An 18,348-nucleotide genomic window follows, 5' to 3' on the forward strand; every position below is an offset into this window, starting at 1 on the left:
TTTGCAAGATTGTTCATATTTGCGAATAACATCTAATTCCCATCTACAGCTAGGGAAGTCCAAAAATTATTAAGCAGTTGAAAAAAGTTGTAAAAAGTTTTCATATATTAAGGGTGTTCATATTATCGCGAGTGCACTGTACTATATGAATACCCTTAATAATTTTATATAAAACATTATATGTTTCTTGTAAGTAGAGGAGAAAAAGCTAAAGCAAAAGAACTGACATGACACATAACTTCAACTCAATATATGACATATGAAAGGAAAGTTTTGTGTGGATTTTTAGCTGCATGCAAAACTACAAACCGCCTACACAAACATTGTCGTCGTCATCATATCATAGACGTCAAAATACTCTTAGTGCTGTTGCGCACTTTGCCAGCCATCAAACATTAAGAAAACGTATACATTTCTGTTTTTACACTGCAATTTAGGGTTTCAGTTCGAGTGCAGTTCTGCATGTGCATTTTAAATATTACAAATCCAGACACACTAAACTGCAGACACAAGTATTTAAGGTTCAACTAAGCAAAAATTACAGCAGAAAAAATTAATAAAGAAAAAAGGAAGATGTAAATAATATGAATTGTTATGGCAATGACAGTAGTTAGTTACCAAACAACCACCAAGCAACTCATACTGTTCCATTGTTTACTCTAGCCAGCCAACCAGCCAGCCAGCCATATGGGGGAGGACGTTAGAAGTTAATTCAAACGAAAAGAAAAAGAGAGAGTCGTTTATTAGCGTTGGCTTTGGCATAATTATGTTGACTTTAAATGTTGCATAAATTGCAACATGCAACCAAGCACACAAATGCTGTCATGGTAATGAAACTACAGTTTAGTATTTAAAGTTTTAACAAGATTTACGATTGCCTTTACCAAAAGGTGTGTCCTCCTCTTCCTGAGCATATCTAAACAATATAATAGAATAATATTTTCAAGGTACTCATCCATTAGAATAGGGTAAGTCTTTTGTAAAAAAAAGTTAATGGGTTAAATGGGCAACATAAGAAAGAGACAAAAAAGATATTTACCATAAATTATGGGACAGTTGTTTAAGAATTATGGTTTATATTCAAATGAAAACTAAAGGTTTCATATAGTAAAAGAAAGTATGTTTGGTTATTTAAATTGAAAGAATTTAAATTAATCTAAAAATACTATAAATATTAAAAGCTTTCAGCATTTTTAGGTTCAATCAATGCTGATTATGCGAGATATACGATAAGTTATGAGCACGTGGTTTGGTACATTGAGGTCGTGTAGAGTGAAGTGTCTCGGAGGGGCTTTATGACCCCAATATCTGTGCTAACAATATAATTGGATTCATAAGATGACTGGAACTGGGGTGAGAATTAAAGGGCTTCACAAAAGATCCTAAATGTCGCATAGCATGGAGAGCCAATATAATAATTTGGATTCGCTTTTACTTTTTACTTACTTTAAAATAGGCTTCTATAATTTTCTAATTTAATTAAAGTGCTAGTGTTCAAACCCGAAAACCGGTCAACCGGTTTTTTCATTTTTGTAAACTCGGCCGGTTTCGGTTTTTTTTTTGAAACCGGTTTTAATGAAATATATTTTCTAAAGCTCATTTAAACATATTTTTGAAAAACTTTGATAACATTTTTTAAAAAAAATATATTATTTCATAGAAAATTGTTGCATTTGACAATATTTCGTAAAAGATATAAAATAATTGCATAAAGATAGAGCCTTAAGAATCAAACATTTTTAATATAAACCGGTTAACCGTTTTTTTTAAAAGACATAAATCAAAACCATTTTTTTTAAAACACACTTTTTCGGTTAAACCGGAAACCGTTTTTTTGGACACTCTAGTGCCCACTTTATTTCTATTTTTGAGAAGTTGAGAGAATTTAATTTAAGACTTTTTTTTTCCGTGGGCCAAATATTTGGACTAATATATTTATTCATATAAAGACTGCTGCACAATGGTTAATCTCTATTCACTAAAATTGGCCAATTTATTTGTTTGCTATAAGAGAAATAATTTGAATAATTTGTGAAAAAAACGTAAAATATGCCCTATTTTAGATGTTCCGAAATTTGATCAGAAATATAACTGATATTTTTAACGAAATTTCCGAGCCTATATAGGTCACTAACATCAAAAACAAAAAAGTCGGATTTTTTCATTGAGGTTATGTAAAGTCGTAAATCGAAAGATACCGATTGCATTGCTGGAAAGTGTAATAAAATCCTGGAAGCGACCACGCTTATATTTAAAAAGTAAATGTCAGAGAATGTTCTTTTGGGCCAAATTAAAGATTCAGACCTCAAACTCTAATTAAAAAAATACTTTAAATGAATAACACTATATTAAACAATTCAATTTTATTATGTCAATTATAATGAATATAATTTTTAAAGTTAAAAGCATAGAGAATAGACATAGAGCGGAAACTCTCATGTCAAAGACCTAACTCAGTTGTCAGAAACCTAAGTGATGAGAATGTATTAGTAGAAAAAACTATGTGAAAACAAAAACAACACTCGTATGTGTGATTATTTTGAGTAATTTTTTTGTATGATTTTTTTTCTAGTTTCCGCTCTATGGTTAAAAAAGCACTTCTTCAAATTCAATAAAAAGGAATTAAAATATAATAACTTATCATTGAAGATGATTTAATTTTTTTAAATTTTAATTTTCGTTTCTATAAAAGTTTTTTTTTTATTGTTGGGGCTGAAAAACTTGACAACAGAAAAACTACAATTTTACTGATTATGGTTCGTTAAAATAAATTAGCTCTGACAGCTCATTTAGAATTTGTTTGTATTTTTCACTTACCTCAATACATTCAGTTGAATGTTGTTTGGGACTCAAAAAGAATGAGCCATCCACCAAGGGATAACGATCAAACACCAACATGGGCTCTTCGCATAAAATACAAGCGACACGACTTTTCTGAGACTGAGCCAATGAAGATAAAATGAAAAGTCTGGTCTCATCATTGCCATGATTACCCTCATCTTCGATCTGTAATGAAATATAAAAAAAATTGAAACATTTTAATAAAATAAAACAAAATGAAATATTAATACGAAAAATGTAAGAGTAAGTTTTATATAATTCTTGGCAATTTCTACATGATATAGATGTATTATTGCATGTATTATATTTTCATATAGTTAAATTTTGTCGAAAAAAAAGAAGAAAACAAGTAAACTAAAAACAAAATTATTATTTTCGTCTAAAGCCAAAAAATGCGGCACTAACAAATGAAGCATAAAACCCAAAACGTGCCAATAAACTGAAATAAACACCCAAAGCTCTACACATGCAACCATAAAGTTCAAGGAAGGATTCACCACTCACATGCAGCCCCAGCACAGTAGACATGAATATAAGGCGTTAAAGTAAATACCCTGTGAATGAAACTGAAACAGCAAATGAAGCATGATTGCTTCTTATAAGCTAAAGTTAAAATGAAATCATACATTCATTCTTTCATTCATTAATACCCTTCGCCAGTCATCCAGCCAGCTCCATCAAGCAGGTAACAAGGGAATTTATTTATACGAGCACGATAAAGTTAAGAAAATATTTGCTACTTGCAGAAGGTTAAACAGGGAAAGGATTGTTGCTTGCAGTTCTTTGTTTTGTATTTATCTTGTTTGTTTGGCTGCTTTAGTAAGTGTTGCTGAATATTAATGTTATAAAATATTTAGTTTGGTCCCAAATCGATAATCAATAACTTTAGTTTAGTCTAAACAAAAGCAAAAAAAGTTATATTAAAGATTTGGTTTGGTCCTAAACGAAAATCTAGCTGAAATAAGTTAAGTGAGTTTAACTATGTTGTTTGGAGATAATGGAAAACGCTAGAGGATTTGCAGGGGAAATTGTCTAACATAGTTTAATAAGGGAATTTTGAAAAGTGTTTAAAAAAATAGTTATATTTAAAGTTGAAAAATGCAGAAGAAATATCGAATCTGCTAAAAACAATTATTACTGTTTATCACTATAGCTTTGTTTCTTATTTCGGTAAAAACATTCCTGATTTTTACAGAACATGGATGTTATTTTTACTCTCTGTACCACGACCAAGTTGTTTTGTTACAGTGGCCTAAGTTGTTGCTTGAGGAGGTGGATGTGGCTATATCACTGACACTAGGTAATGCATAGAGTAGCTAGTTAAGTTGCAAAGTAAAGTTAAAATTGTAATTAATGATTTTGGTTAGAGTGTAAGATATTTTTTTAATGAAACTATAAAATAATTGATTATAAAGTCAATGACTACAATTCACATACTTAAGCAGTATTTTAATCAATAAATATCGTTAACCTGACCTTTATTGAATATAATTCTATTACAGTCAAAGAAACAGAAAATACTTTAAGCTACAAATATTTTGCCAAAGCTAGGGGAGATACGTGAATGTAGACAGAAAGACATACTGACGCACTTGATACTTGAATTATTTAGTAAATTGCATAAATGTAAGGACAATTGACAATATATACAACAAAAAAAGGAAAACAAAAATAGAAAAATATTCAACTGTATATCGCTTGCAGAAAGGAAATAGAAAATTTTAAATATTTTACTAAAGTAAAACATATTATTCAAAGATCCAATTTGCTTTGGAAATAAAGATAGCTATTTAAGTCTGGGATTTGAACATTTGATTAGCATTGAAATATGTAAATAGCCTTCTTAGAAACTAAATTACTACACCTATTACCAGCAAGTCATTCCTATTATCGCATTTAAAGCACAGATTACTAGTCTGACCGAAAAAAACCGAAATAGAATAGATTCCTAATTTTGCACGAATTTTTAATACTGGTATTAGGGCAATTTTTGGTCAGACTCTACAGATTACTAATATTGTAATCTGTAAAACTAGTTTAAACTAAGTTTATCTAGCGCTATATAAACTTAGTATAAACCAATTTCGATTACCAATTTATTTGCTGTTCTTATCGCTTTTTATATTTCAGTTGACGTTATAAACATTCATATAACAAGAGTGGAAATAACAGGTAAAATTCAGGTAGTAAATGAAATAAGAACATTTTGGATTGTAATCAATTGCTCCATTGCGACCAAATATGTCGTCAATACTCGTAGAATATGAAATAAAGACAAAACAAAAACAGGCAAATTGACTTTATACACACATGCATAAATATAATCCTTACACAAAAGTGGTTACATACATATATGTACATATTCACACTTCTTCCCAAAGATAATACCAGCAAAAGTCCTTAGAGTCAAACTCAAGACAGTCAGCCAGACAGACAGACAAATGTATTCGTGTACACATGTTTGGTACCGTCTAAGTTTAATGTACTTTTAATAATACATACTTAAATAATTGTTTAGCATTGTAATACCTGTGCATAATACAACAAAAAAGAAAAATATACTAAGTACAAAATAAAAAAAAAAAAAAATACTATAAAAATACTTAATAAAACTCTGCAAATAAAGTTAAATAACTAAAATGTGCTTAAATCTTAAACAGTAAGAAAAATTCTTTACAAAAGATTTGTTACTTTAAGTAAATATTTAATTAATTTTATTGTGTTTAACAAATGCGAAATGTTTTTCAACACAATATTTGCTAAACAATAGAAGTGTAAGCCTAAAAGTATGCTTTAATTATTTTTGTTACAAACTCTTATTATAAATATAAATAAGAGAGACTGTTGCTGTTGTTGTTTGTTTTAAGTGTTTGTTTAATTTTGTAGTTATTATAACTGTCCAAAATGTTAATACAACAATAAAAAAACAATTAACAAACATAAAAACAACAAGTGTGGGAGAAATTAATTAGAGTAAAACGAATTTAAATGTACGTTATAATGGAATTTTAAAGAAATTTTTTAAAAACAAACTATTCCAAACCTATTCCTAAGATTTTAGAATTTAAAGCAAGTTTAAATTTTCATTTTTATTAACTTCGAAAGAAATATATATTTATAAAATTATTAGCAATTACAATTCAGATGTAATTCTTACCTTTTTTCTTTATCCTTTAAACAAAGTTTAAAAATTTCACTGTTACAATTCCTACAATAAACTAAGTTATTTATCTTAGTCATGCCATAGGGTATCTGAAAAATATTCCTTTACAAATTAATTTTTTTCATTTGTTTAAATACTGGCAGCAATTGTTAATAGAATGTAATTCAATCTTTTTCATTTTCATTTCATTCCTTCTTCCTTCCAACTATAGACAATAGAGTCTTTTATAAAACAATAAAATAAATGTTACAAGGATGATGACAAACATCTCAAACAGATTGTGTTTCAAGTAGTTTAGATAAAGAATATAATAAAATAAATCTATTAAATAAATATTGGTACTTTTATTCATTAGTAGATATTCATTATATTTATTGCATGTATTGATTGTATTTGGGAAAAACTAAGGCGTTACGATAATGTCTCTGTCTCACAGAGTCTATATGGAAACATTATTAAGGGCTGGAGATTTTTTTATTTTAATTCATTGCGGAAAAAAGTAAGAACGCCCCTTTTCTTTGGTTAAGATGAAATTAAAACATTTTTTCAAATCACTTTAGTAACACAACAATAATATAAATTCGGCTATAAATTATTTTAAGTAAAACGGAAGAAAGATTACTTTTGGCAATTCTAAATGTAGAATTCATAAGCAATCTAAATGTTTGAGTTACAAAAAAAATTGCGTCCAAAGTTGATTCGGTTTTCAATCTGAATATTTAGAAAAATTACAAAATATTCTCTAATTTTTACGATATTAAAGAAGATTTCGAAAATTAATTAATTCATATATTTTTGTCTCTACTTTAAAATAGATTTTCTATAAATTTTACTTAAATTACTTGATTTTTATTTAAATTTGTGGTTTTTGATTCTTCTTCGCTAACAATCCCTAAAATATGCTTTACATTTTCTACATTTTTATTTCAACTCCTGATTGTATGCTTTAAAATTTCTGAGTTTCTTCGTCTTGTTTTATTGTTAAAGTTATGGCACTTAAAAAGTTCTTTGCACTCGTTCACTAACAAATTCCGTTTCATTGTTTTACAGAAAAACAAACCAAGAAATTGTTGAACCAAATATGCAAAAATCCCAATGTTTTTTTCCGAAATAAGAGTTTGGTGTTGATGAAAATGTATTTTTAAGCGCACATTTGTGGTTTTACACACAAGACATGAGTATTTCATGGAAATTTCAACTCTTATAACGAGACGATTATAAATATTAACACCATTCACACAGCCATACATGCATGAGGGGCTATAAGAAAAGGATAACAAAGTAATTTACAATTTGAACACAATTTTTAGATGAAAAAAACACAATCATTTTTATGATTTTTTTATTTATAAGCAAAAAATTATATATGTATAATTTTTATTTAAATTTATGTAGATGTTTATATGATTATTAAAAAATTTACCACAATTTATATGTGATAAATTTGGCTTTTGTAACATAGAAATAAATCTCATAATTTATTTTTCAATCTAAAAGTAACAAATGCTATAATTTTTAAAACAAATCTTTAAAATTCAAATTACCTAGATTGTTTTTTGTTTTTTAAAATAAATGTCTTAAGAATGTATTTTATATTTTTCGGTTTGTGCTTTCCCCCATTATTAGCACGCTCATGTAGCATTTTCTGCAATTTAACATGTCATCACGTATTTGAATAGAGAAAATACAATTTCAGTTTAATGAAATCATATAAATTTTACCTGTTTAACAAGCTGCACAATACATATTGTATAACAAAGAATAGAAATGTTAACAAAAAACATGAAGAATATTCAAAAATGCAATAAATAGCAGATGAGTCCTAAGAGTATGCTACAATTTTAATATTATAAAAAAGCCACAAAATATGCAACTATAATAACAGGCATTTAAGAGTTCTAAGGAGATAAATGGAGATAATTGTTTTTAATTATTATAAACAAATTATAAAATAAAAAATACTATTATTATGGTTTAATGGTAGTTAGTTGAATAAATTACATTTATTTAGTTCTAATTAAAACAAATTTCTGTATTATTGTTTTACTGTTCAAAGATTTAATTTCTTATCAAATGCAAAAGTGTCTCGCCCCTCCACTCACTCAATTGAAACATCCTTTTTTGTATGCTGCATAACTTTTCAGTCTGCAATCCTTAAAATATGCATTACTTTTTTTGGTGTTTCAACAATTCTATGTAAACTTGTTACTATATTAATGAAAAACACACTTAAGTCACTCGACACAACCTTAAGCCACTTAAGATTTTGCGTTAACTACTACAGCTTGCCACATCACATCTATACTAACTTGCTATTATTGTTATTTTCTTAACAACATGAGAGAGAGAGAGTATTTTTTCAACTACATGCTGCAGCTGCACGAGGACTGCTCAAATATACAATAGAATAGAAAACAACAAACAATATAAAATCTTGATTCTTTTGCACAATTGTGACATGCATTTAAATTAAGTGCAAATGACAAGAGATTTGTGTTGTACTAGCGGGGGCCAACAAAATAAAAGCTAAATCTTTAGTAATTTTACATTCGATAAAATGAAAAAAATAGAATGCGATAAGTCTGTATAGATTTCATTTATTTGACATTTAACCCATTTTAAAGAAATAAATAGAATAGCATACTTTAAGGAGACTAGGTTTAGGAAGCTTCTCCTAAACAAGAGTTTGCAATTTACACAAACGGCTTAAGATTGTGCAAAATGTTTGGTGCAAATTTGATATTACAACAGACCTGATATTTCAGGTCTAATATCATTTCAAGGACTTTCGAATAGCTAATATAAAGTACTTTTATATTTTCTTTATAACATAATTTTTGTTGCAACAATATTGGCTTATGATGTTTTTCAATTTCATTTCATTATACTCAACTGGTATGTTGGCAACAATAACTGCAATAACAAAAACCTTGACAACAACAACAACAATACTTGCTACAATAAACAGCAACAACTAAGGACACAACATGATGTTGCCAACATTTACTAGAATTTCATTGTCATTGTCAAACAACTGCCAAAGGGAACTGGATGCAGGTTCTATTACTGCAGAAAAAAAGTGCGAGTTCTTATTTAAAAGAACAAGAAATCTTTTGTAAAATAGCAAACATTTCTTAACTGTTACTCTCTAAAGAAGAAATGGTCCTTCGTCTAAGCTGGTAATATGCCAACAGCTAAAAAAAACATCTATAGAATTTTGCGTATAAAGGCATTGACAAGCAGACAAAAAGCAACAGCCAAGCAGCAGATGTCTAAATACAAACAAACATGCTGGCAATTGCATGATGTGGAGATGTTTGTCAGACTTACTTTACTTTTTAAAATAAATGACAACTTTTATTGTTTAAAAAGAAACCAAACAATAAGAAAATCTTGATAAAACAAAGTAAGTCTCCGACTGCATGTTAGTCTGTGTCGCGTCTATTCTGTTTCTGGTTAGTTGGCTTCTTTTATAAAGGTGTCCTCCTAAACTTAATCCAAATTTTAACAGCCATAAAAATAAATTATGTACAAATTTGCTTTAGGTATACATGCATAGCAAATTTGTATAAATTACCTGGCTGCTGACAAAATGATTTAAGGTACATATATAAATTGAATTAAATTTGAGAGTTTTTGGAAATTATTTTTAGCTATAGCAATTTATAACAATTTCATTATTTAACAAACGCCTTTTATTTGAAATTTTTTATTTATTAGAAAAAAACTATTTTATATATAAAAGCACTGATTTGGCTTTTTACACACATATATTTTGCATTGGATGGCATTAATTTTCTTTTACCTTAAACTTATACACACCTTTCTTTTTTCTAATAGTTTTTTCCCGTTTTCTATAAATTTCTTTAATTTAGTTTATTTTATGTAGTTTTTTTTTCTGTTAAAAAAACGCCCACATTTTTGTTTTGTTTGAAAAACTTAATTTCTTCCTTAAAAGTCATATTGAATTTTCTACTTAAATTATTAGGCGTTGGCAGGGATTCCCAAATGGTTTGTTTTACCTTATGATTTTATAACTTTGAAGTAAAAGCAATAGGGAATGGCTTATTAGTGTTAACACAACCATATATGAATTTTCTTTTGAAAAAGATTTAGTTTTTTTTTTCATTATTGTAGAGTTTGCTTTTATAAAAGTGATAATTTGCTTATACAATGTTGTTGTTAGCTTTCTAAAATGCCTAAACGCCTACAGTTTATGATTTTTCTTTGTCATAAAATTTAAATTGAAACAAATGGCTGTACACATGAGTAAGTTCAGCATTAAAATGGAAATACATAATTGGTTTTACTAAAAAAAAAATTGGAAAAATAAAAGAAAACTCTTAAATGAATACTTACAATTTAAACTAATTTAAAAAGTAGATCTTTTATCACCTCTGTTGGTGAATATATACAAATATTTATCTATTATTTACATATACTTGCAGCTTATGAAATTCTAAGATGATCTGGTTATGTCCGCCTGTGTGTGTAAATCATGCTCGTGTCTGAAATACATAACCGAAAATAACGAGCCTCATTCCGAATGTTTATTACTGTCCTAAACAGTTTGTTATTGAAAATGATCGTTTAAAGCAGAAAAAAGTTATGGTGCAATCCCAAAAAAAAAAAAAAAATTCTCATCAAAACAATTTTCATCATTGACACTGAAAACTGAACAGTTTTGTTGTACTTTGGAAGACTTTTTAAGAACTTTTAAATTTTCAAAAATATTTACTTAAAAATTACATCAAAGAAATAATTAAGTGTTTTGGTTTAGTGCTGGTTCACACAAGCCAAGTTTACTTGAGCAAGAGAGAGGAAGGAAAAGAGAAGGAAATATTTCCAAACTCAAGACTTACCCAAGTAAACTTGGGGCCATCCTAATGAACTAGTGCGTTGTTATTTTCTTAGAAATCACTGCTATTTTGCTGTTAGTTATATCACTTAATTAAATTTATGTTTAATTTTCCTTAAACTGACTGTCATTACTCTTTCTCCAGTTCCCCTTCGCCACTGTTCTGACCTTATTTAGCTGTTAGCAGTAAAAATAAATCTCGAAATCGTCATTTCCTTAAGTCATAAATAAGTTACTTTGAATAAGTAATATATGAATGTAGTTTATACATAAGTATAAATAAAATTCAAACACTTAAAACCGACTGGCAACAAAATATGTATGTAAGTTAAAATCATGGCAAATATTATGTAGACAACAGAAATTACATTACAACCCACTAAATATGAATCTTGGTTGGTTGAATAAATGGTTTGGGGTATATGTAACCAACCATCTTTACATACTTACTTGTTACTACACGTATCAAGGGGCTTTGGAAAATAATAAGGAAAAACTACTACAACACAACACACACCCTTTTTTCCAGCTTTTGTTGTAAGTAAATAAGTCTTTAAATTGAAAATGAATACATTTCTTTTTTGGTATTTCTATATGGTTTTGTTATTGTTGTTGCTTCCATTCATGGCAAAAGAAAAGACAATCGTCATAAACACATTAAATTAAATTGCTTTTCAATTTTTCTGTTACTAATGCCTGCCTCAGCTCCTCTACTAGTACCCAACACTTTTTACATTGTTTATGTGTCGAAATCGAAATTTATTACAATTTTCTTATTTGAGTGCAGAATACCGTGGCTTTGTGTTTGTTGCTACTTTTATATTGTTTTGTTATTATATTCATTTGTTTTGTTGATACATTTTTAATGTGCAATAATCCATTAAAAATTTTCTGCCATTACTTTGGTATGATTTAAATTTATTTGGGGATGGACGGACGGACAGACTAACAAAAACGCTATAAATTATTTATAAATTGTTATTGTTTTGATTGCATTAAATAGCGAGACAAAGTAGTAGCAGCAGCAACAATGGGGAGGTACGACAACATTAAAGCAAATAAAACAAATAAATGTTAACGAACTTAGTCTATTAATTATTCAAAAATAATGTAAAATGCAACAATTGTAGTTTATTTAATGAAAAATCTAAGGTTTCCCTAAAATTATACCACATAGTTTTAATAAAAACTAAAAATTGTAGCATACTTTTAAGGTAATTGGTTTAAAAACTGTTAGACATGTAATATTTGTAAGCTTGTTTAAATAATCAGTGCATACTTTTCGGATTTATTTATATTTAGAAAATAAAGCATACTTTTAGGCAAAAAACTAAAGCATACTTTCAGAAGTTTTTAAACTAAATCTAAATGAGACAAATGAGAAATAAAAACAAGTAAGAGAGCTATGTTCAGATGAACCGAACGTAATATACTTTAAGACAAATATTGGAAATAGTTTTTATTTAAAACTTTTTCGGTTAAAGAAATATTAAAAAAAAAATTTTGGTGAAAAAAAATATATTTTTTCCAATTTTTACCCATTATCGGTCCGAATTTCGATGGCGTTATATACGTCTTTGGAAAGTTCTTTGTCTGTGTTAATGACTTAGTAGTGGCTTTGTGGGCCAATTATTCCGAGTTTAAATAGCAACCTAAGAGGGTTTCGGAAAGTTGATTTCAACTTGCAGACGGACTAAAAGACATGGCTATTTCGATTCCGCTATTTATAACGGTGTTTTTTTATTATATATCAGGGATTTGTGGGATTCTCCCTAGTTCAAATAGCAATCAAAGCGGGCTTCGGAAAGTTGATTTCAACAATCCATAATATATGTACATATATTATGGGGACGCAAATGAAAAATGTAGAAATTAAAAAAGGAATGACAAACTTAGCACTCATGTTCAGGGTATAATAAATAGGAGGTACAGCGAAAAGTTATTCTGAAAATTTTACAAATTATTTTCTAGTATAAATTGTCTGCTTTATTACCTGCCACTGTGTAAGTACTTTTATTATCGTGGACTTTAATTCCTCAACAATAATTGATAATAATGTTTTCTTTACAAATTGGGTCGCAGTTATAAATAACTATTGTTAAGTATTTCATTAAAAGCTTAAATTGTCATAATTCATTGTATGATACATAACGAAACTTAATCAAACAAATTGTCAGTATTTTTAAATTGCATCAAAATGACACATAAACTTTTATTTACTGACACATAAGCTGGATACATGCTTTTTTATGCACAATTTTATTCGAAAATTAACTCTAAACCATTTGAGGATTATTTTAAGTGGAAGAAATTACCCTTGGTGTAGTTACAATTACTTGGTTACAAGTACTTTTAGTAATTCTTTTCTGTTTGCAAAAACAAAAAAAATGTCTTTGGTATACAACATGATTTGAGGGTTTTATTTTTGTTTTGGAAATGTCTCGGGGATTAAAATCAAATCAAAATGGATAAACTGAACAAACAATCTGAAGACGAAACTGAAAAAATAAGTATATTTTAGGTTTATGTTACTGTTTTGATATGAAAGAATTTTAGTTTTTCTTTTATTAACTTAAGGATTTGTTGTATGTTTTGTTTGCCACATAAAATATAAAATATTTAATAGTTTTATGAAAATAGCTATTGCAGAAAAGTGCCAGTATATAAAATTATATATGTATATTTAAGTTTAAAGCATACTTTTAGGACACTAAAAATATAAAGTAAAGACTCCAACTGGAATACATATTAAAAATTATTATTGCATACTAATAGAAATTTAGAAATCAATTAAATGTTATAAAAATCAAATCGCTATTTTCCAAAGTTTTCCGAGGAACAAAATTTACTCGAAAAATTCTAAAATTAAATTTAAATTTATTCTTGAAATTATTGTCTATTTTTCCTTAAAATAAAATATATTACGAAACAGTAAAAATTCTTAAAATTTTCCTAGAATTTCTGAAAAATTTTGCAATACAAATTCTTGAAAAATGTTCATTTAATTTTATGTCTTGTTAACTTAAATTGCAATTAAAAAATAGCAAACATTTTAAGTTTATTGCCATTTTGCAGCAACACAAATTTCTTTACTCCAAGGCATTTCCAAAATTTTTGGTTTGGTTATTTGTGTGAGCAACGTTTAAAGTGGTTTAATTAACAGTAAGATTTTGAAAAGGATTTTCTTCTATTCCCTCATTTTCTTTATGTTTCTTTTTTTTAAAACAAATAATGGCTGGTTGTCTGAAAAAGTACTAAATAGCTTTTCAAGTTGGTTGCTGTTTTTTTTTGTTCAGTCTGTCTGCTGCTAGACTAGAGTTAAAGAAACACTTAAAATGAATGAAATGAAATTTATTTATGAATTTATCAAATAACCTTTACATTAATTAAGAGTGGTAATAATTTATACGAAATTTAAACCTACAAGGCAGACTTTTTAGTGTTTAATGGCTACTAGAAAACAATTACAAATATTTATTATTAACAAGCCCCTTAAAATATGCAAGAGAATTGTTAAAAACTAAAAAAAACGCGTTGTTTTATTTTAATAAATAATTTTGTGTAAAACTTAACTTTATTAATAAATTTATGAAAATTCGTTGCTGTTTAAAGCCCTTAAGAATATAATTTAATTTTGTTTTTCTTTAAATTTTCAAGCTTAAGGTTCATTGTGCTTTATTCTTATGATTTATAACCACAAAAATGTTATCTTTTTTTTCTTCTTCTAAATAATGACTTTTTAATATTACAAACTAAGTCATACATATTTATTTTAAAATGCTTTTCGTATTTACAAAATATGCTTTGTTTTCTACTATACTTTTTAACGTTAGTTACTTCAAACCTAAAAGTATGCTTCAAATCACAGATATTTCTTATTTCTCTTATACTTTTTTTTTGTTTTTCATTCTTTTATTTAATTTTAAACGATTTATTTTTTTCATTTCAAAAGGTCATGTCAACAAGGACCACTAGGAAAAAAAAAAAGAAAAAAATAAATAAATGATTTTGAAAAAAGAAGTCTAGCATTTGTAAAATGTGTATTTATGGCAAAGCAGCAATTTGTTTTTACACTAAATATGTAAAAGAAAAGTAAAAAAAATCGCTTTTAATGCATTTTCTATCAAACTAACAAAATTTGTTTAGATTTAAATAATGGTATGTATTTTGTTTGGGAGCAAGAAAAAAAAGAAGGACATTTGCCAGACATTGTCATTTATTTTGTGTGTACTTGGATTGCTTTTAAGCAAATGTCATTACAAATCGCATACAAATATTATTTGATATCTTAATAAACGATTTTAAATATTCAATTGATATTACATGCTATTTTCTTGTGTTCAATGTAATTCTTATATTTACAAGAGAGTATTATATTAAAGACATTTTACTTAAAAATTCTTGTGCTCACAGTTCATTTATTTAGTGACAGTCATATGTCAAAGTTTGTTGAACTTTGTAGGAATTTTTGTTTCTTAACCATAAATATGTACCTTTAATAAATACAAGTATATGGTTTTAATATGTACTTGTTTCTACTTAAGGTATTTATGCTATTTATTGCTAATACAAAAAAAAATGTTATCAAAAATTCTAGCATACTTTTGTGGGTAATAAACTTTTAATTGTTTTTAAACTTATGTTGAGTTCGAAGTTCTTTTTTTATTTGGAGAGTTTGACTGAATATTCAGTATTGCTATACGATTAGGCCAAAAATAGCAATTCGATCAAAACTTTTATAAAGGCAAAACCTAGATTATGAAATTTTAAAGAAGAAACAGGTTTAAAATATAATAATTTAAACACTTAAATATTTTTTGTTTAAGATGACATATAATACAGAACTGAGGAAAAGTTCTGTTCTGTATATGCCGGTTCATGGTTTTTTCCTTGCTAAAATCAAGTTTTTTAAACACATTCTTAATAATAAAAACACCCACTGTATTACCCTTCCAAAAACGAACAACCTGAAACGTATTCACTATAAAACTAATTACCATACACTCGATACCCTTCCCCAATCTTCAGGAGCACATAAAAACTTTCCTTTTGTTTTTATTTCAAAATAACAAAAAAGAAAACTTAATAAAAAAACTTTTTATTTCCCCCAAAACTCATATGTAGAAGAGTCATTAAAAGGTTTCCACCTGCTGGCTTTGTTTCTTAGCACATACTTAAGCAGCAGCTATTAGTGGTGGCGTTGCAATATTTAGCGAAAATATATGAAGCTAGACGAGACATTTTAACTATAATGTTGATCATATATTAGTAAAGATTATTAGCTGTTTGTTTGGGTGAGAAAACTCAAAACTACTTAAATTCATGTACATTAACATTATTAGAATTATTTTAGTAGGAGCTGGAAGTTACACACATTGTTTTGAGTTTGCCAGAAAAGTGGGTGTTTAAAATTTTCTATTTGCATTTGTTATTTGAAAATTCAAAGAATTTGCAAACAAATTTTTCTTATTTGCCGAAAATAATATAGTGGGTAAAACTATTTTAAAGTGGAGGTAGTTTTTTAACTTATTGTGTTTTTTTTGTGGGTTTTTTTATTCTTTTTAATTTGGTGTTTATTTTTGACATTTTCATTATGTCTGTCATATATTTTATCTTGATGTTTATATCTTAATTTGTTTTTCAAAGTAGTAAAATGTTAATGTTTATGTGCTTTGTAAGAACACAGGTTTTACATTTGAATAACAACGAAAAATAAGAATGAATCTAACAAAGATAATGAAACAACACAACAAAGATTTAAATATAAATGGCACCTTAAAGTATGCTATATTAAAATAATAAAGAATATAAAGACTTTTTTTTATACTGTAACATTTGCCATACTGGTAAAAGTTTTATATTGCATAGCTTTAGGGGAATTGGGAAACAAATTTGGAAAATAAAACAAATTATATTGTTATGCTTAAGAGCCTATTGGCCAAAACCCAATTTTTAAGATCCATTTCTAAAATTACTTCGTGAGGGAGACAAAGGAATATATTTATAAAAACAGAATTAACACTGTTTATTTTGGATTCTTTGTTATTTTTAGAATTTTGTTTCTTAAAAAAATATCAAAATTTCATAATTTGCTTTTTTTAAAGTTCCGGTATCCAATACTGCCGATTTTTGGACTTATCCGAAGCCGAATATAAGGTCAGACTCTAATAAATATTGTTCTGGGATTAACAACTAAAGATACATTAAAGACAGAATTAGGCAACTGCCTTAAAGTATGATAGCAATATTTAGCAGTTATTTTATAGTATTGCATATCTATGTTTACTTTAAACAAAGTTGTCTGCTTAAAAGTTACCTTCATATCTTGTAGTGATATTGAAAACTATAATTAACAAAGAAATAGTTTTAATCTGAACAAAGTTCACAACCCTAAATACAAGGTTGACAATAATGTTTTCCAAATACATAAAATTCTTTGAAATATCTAAAGATTTACTAGACATTTATATAGTATTTGCTGTTGTTTAAAGTTTTTAAACCATTAACATGCATACAAGACATTGAGAAAACTTTAAAATCCCTTTAATAAAACCTAAAACTTTAAGTAACAACCAAAAAATAATCGCAAGTTGTTAAGCATTGAATAAATAACCAGAGAAAAACCCTAACATAAAATGAAGAATTAAAAGAAAAATAACCACAAAACTTAAAGATTCCCCTACAGTTTTGGGGAATATTTTAAAGGAGGACAAAGTCTATGCAACAAAAACCTAACTAGAAAGAAAACTTTTACTTTTTTTTTTTTGGAAATAATTTCAACAAAAAACAGACAGTTTACACACTCTCATACCATAGCAGTAGCCAAACAGCACCATGAAGGACTCTGTAACATTAAAGGCAAAAAACACGTTTTAATGCTCCAATGTTTGGGTACATTTAACAACAACAACGCCAGCAACAACTACAATAACTTTATGGTCATTGCCATTAAAATAAGGTTGAAATGGTGTGTTCTGGGGAGTAAGTACTGCCGCCACTACTTCAACCACTTGAATATAAACTGAAATAGAAAATATAAGCACGAATTGCAAAGTGTGTAAAATGCAATGTCCTTTCACAGATTTACTTCAACAGCTTTACATTTACACATTATTATACTGAGCTTTTTTGTTGTTGTTGCTCTAGTATTCCTTTTTTTGTATGTATAAGCTTAACACTCATACTAACTCACACAAAAGGACTCACATGCACACACTAACTTATCACACCTCATTTTAAATGTAGCAGCAGTCATCGCCACCAGAGTGGAAGACAACTTGGCTGACGACCGATTACTTGGCAGACTGGCTGTATGTGTTGACTGCCACTACAACTACTACCACTATTTTATGCTGGTTTAGAGACCCTTAAGTTTTTAACCCAAGTGCGTGTGTTGGAATTCTATTCGTTTTTTTTTTTTATTTATAAATTTTAATGTCTTCTGTTTTTGTTAATGATTAATTTTAGAGGTTGCTGTTATTTGTAA

At 27.6% G+C, this 18,348-nt stretch overlaps 1 protein-coding gene across 1 annotated transcript in view; it reads right to left on the reverse strand.

Annotated features, from left to right (window-relative positions):
* Positions 1-18,348, reverse strand: part of heca (headcase) — a 230,484-nt gene that overhangs the window by 3,747 nt on the left and 208,389 nt on the right. Inside the window, exon 3 of the mRNA XM_065515218.1 lies at positions 2,818-3,006. Coding sequence (XP_065371290.1) covers positions 2,818-3,006 — 189 coding nt within the window. The remainder of the gene's footprint in view (positions 1-2,817; positions 3,007-18,348) is intronic.

Source organism: Calliphora vicina, chromosome 1 (assembly GCF_958450345.1).
Source record: "Calliphora vicina chromosome 1, idCalVici1.1, whole genome shotgun sequence".
Taxonomy (NCBI): domain Eukaryota; kingdom Metazoa; phylum Arthropoda; class Insecta; order Diptera; family Calliphoridae; genus Calliphora; species Calliphora vicina.